This window comes from Haliaeetus albicilla, chromosome 8 (genome assembly GCF_947461875.1).
Source record: "Haliaeetus albicilla chromosome 8, bHalAlb1.1, whole genome shotgun sequence".
Taxonomy (NCBI): domain Eukaryota; kingdom Metazoa; phylum Chordata; class Aves; order Accipitriformes; family Accipitridae; genus Haliaeetus; species Haliaeetus albicilla.
This window is the reverse complement of record NC_091490.1, coordinates 40,747,118-40,756,967: the sequence shown is the minus strand read 5'-3', so window position 1 is coordinate 40,756,967 and position 9,850 is coordinate 40,747,118. Positions and strand designations below refer to the sequence as shown.

General features: G+C 62.4%; 1 protein-coding gene across 1 annotated transcript; it reads right to left on the bottom strand.

The window, feature by feature from the left end:
• Positions 1-7,234: 7,234 nt before the first annotated feature.
• On the bottom strand, positions 7,235-9,539 carry LOC138686314 (la-related protein 6-like). Its single transcript, XM_069788356.1, has 3 exons — positions 9,360-9,539; positions 9,015-9,225; positions 7,235-8,449 (listed from the first exon to the last, which is right to left on the bottom strand). Exons 1-3 carry the CDS (start codon positions 9,521-9,523, stop codon positions 7,442-7,444), a joined length of 1,383 nt encoding a protein of 460 aa, XP_069644457.1. The 5' UTR covers positions 9,524-9,539; the 3' UTR covers positions 7,235-7,441.
• Between the last annotated feature and the right edge of the window lie 311 nt (positions 9,540-9,850).

Genomic DNA, 9,850 nt, shown 5'->3' with positions numbered 1-9,850 from the left:
CCCCTCCAGCGGGGACAGGGCTCGCTGCAAAGCCCTTCAAAGCCTCAAGACAATCACACCCTTCCTCGGGTCCCACCGCGCTCAGCCCCGCAGCCCAGCTTTGCCTCACCGACACAGCAAAATAACCCCAAATCACCCCAGGAACGGCGAGGGAGGGAGCTGCGGGCCAGGCAGGGGCCCTCCTCCCCTTCTCTGGCTGCACCTTGGGTAGCCGCAAGACGGGGAAGGGGGGAAAACAACGCATCTCTCAAATCTCAGCACCGGCCAGCAAGTGCCTGGAAAGCTCATCTCTCCTTATTGCCCATTTCCCATCCCAGCTCCACAACCCAGGAGCAAGGCAGCCCACGGCACCTCCGAGAAGCAGCCTCACCTTGCCGGGTCTGCCTTGCAGAAGGTGCAGGGTGAGGTCCCCCAGCACCGGGGGGGTGGGGGGGGCTGAGCCCCTTCCTTCGGGCAGTCCCAGGGGTGCCGCGAGCCGCTCCGGACCCCGGGCAGGCGCAGTCCCGTCGGCGTCAGCACGGCGCAGCTGCCGGTGCCGCTGCTGCTCAGCGTCTCGCCCCGCACGCCAACTCGCCCCAAGCACTGGCCTTGCCCCAAAACTGGCCCCTGGAGCCGCTGCACCGCCACCGCCCGCAGCTCTCGGGGGCCACCGAGAGTCCTTCTGCTCGAGAGGAGGAGGAAAAAGGAAAGAAAAGAAAAGGAAAAGCCCCAAACCCAGACGTCAAGGAGCCTCAGCGCCGGAGGACGAGCTCTCCTCTCCCAAAGCAGCCTGGGGGAACCGTGGGCAGAAGAGCTGAAGCCAGCCCTGGGCTGGCTTTGAGGCAACCAACTGTTCACCGCTTCCCCAGCCACCCTCCCTGGTTGGAGAACTGCCGCAGCCCATGGAAGGCAGAGAGCAGGGCCCAGCTCTGCACCACCAGCGAGTGCTTTGCTTTGCAGGGACACAGACAGCCTGAGCAGAGCCTGGACCTCCCCGTCCACCTCACCGCAGACAGCCAGAGCACACCCAGACACCGGTCACGACCCACACTGGACAGACCAGGGAGTCGCGTTTAAGGCGAAATTCCCTCGGGCTAAATTCGGGTGAAACGACACCAAACCACCGGGTAAAGATTGTAGTTATGACAGAAGCGAACTGAACTGGGGAGGCGTGGAAGTAGGGGGCAGGGTTTCTCACCACAGGAACTGGCATAAGACTCCTTCTGTAAACCCTGTAACCACAGACATCAATTCAGGGAATCAGTGATAGCATATTCCCATGCATTCTGTACGGTATGTCTAAATATTTTGATGGTTTTAGTGTTTTGGACCAGCCGTGGAAACTGGTTGGCTGCTAGGTGACTGTAAAAGTGAGATTTGGTAAAGAATTGTTAGATTTCTTATCCTAAGGCTATGATTGAAGCAATAGACAAAAGTATAGCCAAGCCGTTAACTAGTAGAGGTAGTTACTCAGAAGTTTTGCAGTTCTTTGCTCTTCGGACTAGATGTTCCTGTACGCTCGATGAGAACAATGTTGAAACTGGCCACATGTGATTGAAGCTGCGTTAAGCTTCAAGAGCAAAGGACAAGAATCAAGACTTCACGGACAGCCAACAAGAACTTCAAATGGGTCGGTGGTCGCAAAAGCAGCCCTTCGACTCAAATGGATCCTTCATTGCGCGTGATCGGGTGTAGGCAGTACTAAGATAATCAGTTGCAATCATTTTTATGTACATGTATACTAATCTGATTCATATGCCATTTGTTATTCTAAATAACGTGTTTGTGCTGAGGCTGTGGCATGCACGCGAGGTGGAACTATGCCCCGTGCATCCAGCGCTGCAATAAAGAATGCCTGCTTTCTAAAACTCCAAAACGACTCTTAGAGAGTTTCTTCGACCGGCTTTTCGGTATCGTAAGGAGATCCCTCCCGTTGAGTCACGAGGTTCCGAGCAGACCCCCTGGCTTTCTAGACTCCTCCTCAGAGAAGGGCCCAGGGGCGGCTGGATCCACTCTTAGTCTCGGACTTGGTCAACGGTTTATATCTTGAAACGGATGAGGTGTAGGGATTGTGGAAAAGGAAAGAGAGAAGAAGACAGAGGGAGAGAAAGGAAGAGAGAAAGATTTCACCGGTCCTGGGTCCAGCGTTGGTTCAGTCAGCCAAGGTGTCCAGTCAGCCCAGGGGTCCAGTCCCGGTGGGCTCGCACGCCCGGGGCTTCAGTTTGCGTCCTTTTATCATCCTTGCCCCTCCTTCGGGCGGGCACCCCAACTCCTCAGGTTAATGAGCAGCTTGTGAGCCTTTGGGCTTGGGGGTCGTTTGGGGAGTAACTTCTCCTTGCCTGCAGACATGGCCGTTGTTTGGTCTTTGTATCAGAACAGGGAGCTGGGCAGCCTCCAGCACGCCCTCCCCCTCCTGTTGCTGATGTCTGAGCTGATGGGCTTCTCCCCTTGGTTCCTTGCCGTGCAGGCTTTGTCCTCAAGCAGAACTTGCCCCACCACAACGTTTGAGACAGTAACTCTTTCAGTCTCTCACAACACCCAGGCATCCTCCACGTGAAGGCCACTTCCCGCCCTGGCTGGCCAACGCAACGGGCTGCCTACCTTCTTGAAGGACGGCAGCAGTTTGACGCTGACGAAGCCCATCTTGTTCTTCGCGACACGTTTCAGGAGGAAAGCATCCTTGGCCAGGTTCTCGTCAGAGAGCTAGAATTCCACCTGGGACACAATCCTCCTGACCAGCTGCGGGTCGGGGACGCAGTGGTCGCAGTCCAAGAGATCAGCCCCCAAAACATCGCTCGCAGCGCAGAAGCTCCTGGCAAAGCAGCGGGGACACAGGTGTGAGCTGGTGGCCTTTGGGATGTGCAGCACCGCCCGGTCCCAGCCGCAACGGTCGGTGCAGATGGCGGAGTGTTGAGGAGCGGGGTTGCTCAGCTGCGCTCTGAAATGAAATCCAGTTTTATGTTTTCACGAGCGCGGTTGCCTTCACGGCCCCGGCATCGGTCCCTGCCACGAGTTACAATCTGGCAGCCAGAGGTGCCTCGCGAACAGAGCGCAATCTCTTTCATTAACAGGATACAGGCCGGGAGAGATCTGGGCCTCCGGTTCACGGCGGTTGTCCCGACTCCCCCAGGCCACACACCCTTCCCACAGCGGGAGCGAGAGGCCCGCGTTCCTACCGAGGGTGTCCTTGGGAGCGCCAAATCCTCCAAGAAGGAGGAGGGGAGGGACTAACCCCATCCCTGCGGAGCACAAACAGCCCCAGCCTCTCCTCATCGGACGCTGTGCAGAATCCAGGCCTTTTCTGGGAGCACGCGGCGGCGGGTACTGTCTCCTCCTGGGTGTCACGCACCCGGGGCAAGCGCGGCCCCCTCCGAGGGGGATCCAGAGCTGCTGCTTCTCCGACCGGGCGACTAAAAGCCCTGGCAGCACTCCTGGAGCCAGGGCTGGGGGAAAGCACGCCACCGAGTGACACCGCCTGACCTTCCTTCGCGCCCTCAAAGTCCTTTCTCCTATTTCTGCGTCACTCCAGCCAATGCAGCGAACAGAAGCACGGCCAATACTCACAAATGCGTTTGCCACCTGCCACAAGGAGGCCTCGGCTTGGTCCCCTCTCGGCTCGGCCAAATCAACTTGTTCTTTTTCCCCCACTGGAAAAACACTGTTGAAAGCCAAGAGTATCTGTACCCACAGCCTGAGAGCCGCCTGTAGGCCTTGGGGGCACCATGGCCTCCCTTAACCCTTTCCCTTCCCAGGAGGAGCTGGGGAGGCTCTTGGGGGGGGGCGCGGAACACAGGGAGCCCCCGCATTCCTTCCTGGGAGACGCCAAAGAGTCCTTAGTAGCCAACAGCCAGAAGGGACCATGGCGCAGCCACCACGGCAGCTCCCACCGCGTGGGCCCTGGGGCCCCCCGGCGCCCCAGCGTTTTCAGGCTTTTGTGCTCCCCGAAACCTTCTACCCTCCAGGTAGGGACCAGCCCTGAGCCCCACAGCCCAGGGATGCTCGTGGGGGCAAGAGCGGAGCTCACCGCCGGCCATGGCTCCTCTCTCTCTCTCGTAGGCTCAGCCAACCTGTACCATCTGCCCGGGCAGGTGCAGCCCTTCCTTGCATGGGGGGTACCCCAGGCCCCCCAGGCACCACCAGCAGGTATGGCACCCCAGTCTGTTCTGGCACCTTTGGCATCCCCGTCACACCCGTCCCCCCCGCGGTTTTCGCACGGGCGTTCAGCAAGCCCGCGGGAGCACCCTTGCCCTCGCCTGGGTGATGTGTGCCCACTCAAGCCAATCTGCAGAGAACTCCCCAAATATCTCTGGGAATTTCTCTCCCGTTTCACCTCCTAGAAGGGAGTCTCCTCCCCAAAGTGCGACCCTGTCCCACCGGCACAGCAGCTCCCCCTGTCAGGATCCCCCCACACACCAGCTCCCCACGCGCCTGGCGCAGAGCTGGGGGATGTCGGCCATGGGGGCTGGCTCGGTGGGTGCCCCCAGAGAGTCCCCCCGGCCCAGCACGGCTCCCTCTCACCCACACAGGTCTGCAGATGGCTCCGTGGGGCTGCCCCTTCGACCCCTGGCTCTACCACATCCAGTGGACAGCCACCAACCTGCCTCCACCAGCCAGTGCCACGCTCAGCCAAGGCGCCGCTTCTCTGCCAGGGGCTGCCCTGGGGGGGCCCTGGGGCTGCGGGGCCACCCTGGCCTGGGCAGCCCCGGGGACCCCCCAGGGCCACCCACAGTACCTTGCCCCCTACCAATATCAGGCAAGAGCAGTGGCCACAGCCCCTACGGCGCTGCCCATGGCCGTGCCCACCTACCAGCACATCCAGGGGCAGTTGCTGATGATCGACACCTCCGGCATGGCCACCCCTGCAGGGGCACCCCCAGGCAGCAACGTCCCCACGGGCAGCGACGTCCCCCCCAGCCCCTCCGCTGCCCCCCCCAACCAAGACCTTGGGGACACTGCAGGAGATCTCGAAGTGTCTGAGGAGATGCTTCTGCAGGAGGCCCTCAGACTCTTCGGGTGCTCCACGGACGCGGTGGGGGCCAGCCAGGGTGGTCCCAGCAGCAGCCCTGCGCCTGGGCACCCCAGGGACACCAGCGGAGAGGGGACAGGGGTGGCCCCAGCCTGCCCAGTGCTGCCGACATGCAGCCCCAGCTACCAGCACATCGAGGGGCAGTCGGAGAAGATCAACACCTCCGGCACGGCCACCCCTGCAGGGGCACCCCCAGGCAGTGACATCCCCCCGGGCAGCGATGTCCCCTCCAGCCCATCCGCTGCCCCCCACAGCCAAGCCCTGGGGGACACGGCAGGCGACCTCACCGTGTCCGAGGAGGTGCCTCTTGAAGAGGCCCTCAGACTCTTTGGGTGCTCCACGGACACGGTGGGGGCCAGCCAGGACGCTCCCAGCAGCAGCCCTGTGCCTGGCCACCCTGGGGGCACCAGCGGAGAGGGGACAGGGGTGGCCCCAGCCTGCCCCGTGCTGCTGACATCCATCCCTGGCTACCAGTACGTCGACGGGCAGTTGGTAGAGGTAGACACCTCCGGCACGGCCACCCCTGCGGGGGCACCCCTGGGCAGCGACGTCCCACCAGCCAGCGACGTCCCCCCCAGCCCCTGCGCTACCCCTCACACCCAAGCCCCGGGGGACATTGCAGACCACCTTGCAGTGCCTGACCGGGAGCTTCTGGAAGAGGCCCTCGGGCTCCTTGGGTGCTCCCTGGACACGGTGGGGGCCAGCCAGGACGCTCCCAGCAGCAGCCCCGTGCCTGGGGACACCGAGGGCACCGGCGCAGCCACCCCCGACTGGGACTTCAGCCCTTGGTCGCTGCCGGACGAGCTGCTCACCCTCGACTCCTGCATCCCCGAGCTCAGCGACACCATGCTGAGCCTCGACATATTTAACAGCGTCGGGATGGAGCCCCAGGAGCCACGGGGGGATGCGGGGATGGACCTGCCACCATCCCCGGCTGCCGCGGCAGAGCAGCCGAGGAAGAGGCAGGCGCAGAGCTCCTTGCCAATGCCACCCAGCAAGCGCAGGGCTCTGGCAGACGACATGGGGGTGTGAGGGGGGATCAGACGGGGGTGAGATGGAGATGGGGGAGTGGGGGGTGGGAGGGCGGGATCAGACAGGGGTGAGATGGAGATGGGGGAGTGGGGGGTGGGAGGGGGGGATCAGATGGGGTTGAGATGGAGATGGGGGGAGTGGGAGGTGGGAGGGGAGGGGGGTGGATTAGTTGGGGGGGGTTGAGGGGGTGGGAGGGGGGTAGGGTGGGTTTAGAGCAGCTTTGTTGGGACCTTTTCTGTTGTCTTTTCCATTAAAAGTTCCTTCTGCAGAACCGCTCCGTGCCTGTGTGGGACGGGGAGGGAGCGCGGGGGGCACCGGGAAACAGCCCCCAAGAGGTGCAAAAGGCCCGCCGAGCCCCAGATCCGAGCTGGCGAGACCCGAGGGGAACCCAGCCACCCCCAGGCCCGAGTCACCACCAGCGGGGCAGGCAATGGTGGGGGGGAACAGGAACGGGAACGACTCCCCTGTCCCCTTCCCCAGGGGAAGCAGCCCTTTGGTGGGGAAGCCAGGGCAGACAGGTCCCTGCAGGACTCACGGACACGGCCCCACGCAGAAAGCAGCCCCTGGGACAAGGACAGACCTTGGGGGCCGGGGGGGACACGGACACGCACGACAACAAGGGCTGCAAGGCCTTCGTCTTGAACCCCACCAGCGTCCCCTCCAGCGGGGACAGGGCTCGCTGCAAAGCCCTTCAAAGCCTCAAGACAATCACACCCTTCCTCGGGTCCCACCGCGCTCAGCCCCGCAGCCCAGCTTTGCCTCACCGACACAGCAAAATAACCCCAAATCACCCCAGGAACGGCGAGGGAGGGAGCTGCGGGCCAGGCAGGGGCCCTCCTCCCCTTCTCTGGCTGCACCTTGGGCAGCCGCAAGACCGTGAAGGGGGGGGAGGGGGGAAACAGAAGAAAAAAATGAATGTATAAAATCTCAGCACCGGCCAGCAAGTGCCTGGAAAGCTCATCTCTCTTTATTGCCCATTTCCCATCCCAGCTCCACAACCCAGGAGCAAGGCAGCCCACGGCACCTCCGAGAAGCAGCCTCACCTTGCCGGGTCTGCCTTGCAGAAGGTGCAGGGTGAGGTCCCCCAGCACCGGGGGGGTGGGGGGGGCTGAGCCCCTTCCTTCGGGCAGTCCCAGGGGTGCCGCGAGCCGCTCCGGACCCCGGGCAGGCGCAGTCCCATCGGCGTCAGCACGGCGCAGCTGCCGGTGCCGCTGCTGCTCAGCGTCTCGCCCCGCACGCCAACTCGCCCCAAGCACTGGCCTTGCCCCAAAACTGGCCCCTGGAGCCGCTGCACTGCCACCGCCCGCAGCTCTCGGGGGCCACCGAGAGTCCTTCTGCTCAAGAGGAGGAGGAAAAAGGAAAGAAAAGAAAAGAAGAAGCCCCAAACCCAAACATAAAGGAGCCTCAGCGCCGGAGGATGAGCTCTCCTCTTCCAAAGCTGCTGCAAAAGCCCTTGGTGCCATCGGGGCCGTGGGGCAGGCGAAGCAGCGCATCCTGCAGGTCGAGGGGCTCAGGCACCCGTTTCGCTGCCGGGACATTGCCGGCAAGAGGTTTGGCATCTGGAGAGGGGCTGGTGGGCCAGGGCGCCCAGGCACCCGCCCCGCTCCCCCAGCCGCAGCCACGGGTGGTCTCAGGGCTGGAGCAGAGGCCGTAGCGGTCAGGCGTGCCCAAGCCTGTCCCGAGCGGAGGGAAGACTTTCCTGGTGAGGAGCGATCCGGTGAAGGTGTTGCCGAAATCGCCAGGCTTGAAGTCGCTGCCGGGCCAGGAGGGTGCCGAGGGGTCCTTGCACAGGAGGAGGGGTGACAACGCCTGGGCGCCTTTCGACTCCGGGGAGCTGCAGAGCAGGGAGTCCCCGAGGCCGTAGGGGAGCGTCGCGGCCACCGCCTGCGTTTTCCAACCCGGCTGGTCCGCCGGCTTCTCTGCCGCCTTCCTCTCGACCCCGGGTTTCTTCTTGGAGCCCTTCCCGCAGAGCCGGACCACCCTGATGCTCTCGCCACCCAGGCGGCTCTGGCGGCCGAGGTCCTCAAAGGCGCTGCGGGCGCTCTCCAGGCTCTCGTACTCCACCAGCGCACAGCACTTGCTCAGCAGCTCCGGGAAGCGCGACGTGTATTTCCGCACATCCGAAGGCAGCTTGCGGCCCGGCCGCAGGATGCGGATGGAGGTAATGGCTCCGAAGGGGCTGAACATCCTCGTGATGGTCTCCAGGAAATTCTTCTGGAGCGGCAGCAGCACGTCCTGCTCCGGGGGCAGCAACTCCCAGGCCAGCAGCAGTTTGCTAGGGGGGATGCTCAGCAGGGATTCGGGGATGGGGACCCGCCGCCTCACTTTGGTGCCCTCCTCGTTCACCTCCAGCAGCTCCGAGAACTGCAGGGCGTAGAGCGTCAGCCGCCAGTCACGCGTCAGGTATTTCACCTGCGAGAGAGAGGGGTGAAACCGCGTCACTGGGAGCCTCCCTCAGGCAGGGACCACCCTAAACCCATCATCCAGGCAGCCTGCAACCCCATCCCATGAGGTCACGGCAAGGCAATATCCCTCTTTCACCTGAGCATCTTCAGGATTTGCAGGAGAAGGTCCCCTGTGCCCCCAGACCGTGGCAACAAGCCACAGCTTCCCTGTACATCACAGCCCCAGTGCTTCCCTGCAGTTTTTTGGTTAAGGGATGATCTCTGCCAAAGCAGCCTGGGGGAACCGCAGGCAGAAGAGGTGAACCCAGCCCTGGGCTGGCTTTGAGGACTGCTCACTGCTTCCCCAGCCACCCTCCCTGGTTGCAGAACTGCTGCAGCCCATGGAAGGCAGAGAGCAGGGCCCAGCTCCGCACCACCACTGCTTTGCTTTGCAGGGACACAGACAGCCTGAGCAGAGCCTGGACCTCCCCGTCCACCTCACCACAGACAGCCAGAGCACACCCAGACACCCAGGCACCCTCCACATGAAGGCCACTTCCCACCCCGGCTGGCCAATGCAACGGGCTGCCTACCTTCTTGAAAGACGTCAGCAGTTTGATGCTGACGAAACCCATCTTGTTCTTCTGGACGTGTTTCAGGAGGAAAGCATCCTTGGCCAGATTCTCATCGGAGAGGTAGTATTCCACCTGGGACACAATCCTCCTGACCAGCTGCGGGTCGGGGATGGAGTAGTCGCGGTCCAAGAGACCAGCCCCCAAAACATCGCTTGCGGTGCAGAAGCTCCTGGCAAAGCAGCGGGGACACAGGTGTGCTAGACCATGAAACCAAACCCATCCCAAAAGATGTATTCCCTTGGGGACAAACATGAGGGAAGACCAGGGCTCACCCCCCACACACATATCCCAGCAGCCACGTACCCACTGAAGCTCTTGAAGTCCTCCTGGCTGAGCAGGGCAAACGGGCGGCTCCGTGGCGAAAACAGTTGCAGTGCCGGGAAGGAATTTTTTTGCACAGGCAGAGGTGTGCTGCAGCTGGGCTGGGAACTGAGCCCCAAGGCCACCCCAGAGCTACGTGATGACATGGTCCTTCATCTGGGATGTTACATAGGAAAAGGACAGCGCTGGGACACCTCCTGGTTGCAGCCAGCCCCAGGGCAGAGCCCAGCTCTGGGCTGCAGCCCCCAAGCCCAGCCCAGGGATGGGGGAGCGGAGGCAACTCATTGCTGTGCCCTTACCTGCTTGGCAGTGTTGGAAAAGGTAGAAAATCCCAGCACTACCTCCTGGAGACCTGCAGGCAGCAGGTCCCAACCCTCCCCAGCCTCCAAACTAGGGCTCCTAAACGGCAAACAGAAAAGAAAAAAAGAAAAAAAAAAAAAAAGGAAGAAAAAGCCCTTAAGGTGAGTAGGCTG

Bases quoted from the DNA above. Each gene is read 5' to 3' on its own strand.
- LOC138686314 (XM_069788356.1), bottom strand. From the start codon at position 9,523: ATGTCATCACGTAGCTCTGGGGTGGCCTTGGGGCTCAGTTCCCAGCCC. The intron at 9,226-9,359 runs GTACGTGGCTGC...CTGCTTTGCCAG, and splicing joins GACTTCAAGAGCTTCAGTGG to GAGCTTCTGCACCGCAAGCG. The intron at 8,450-9,014 runs GTAGGCAGCCCG...TCTCTCTCGCAG, and splicing joins TGCTGACGTCTTTCAAGAAG to GTGAAATACCTGACGCGTGA.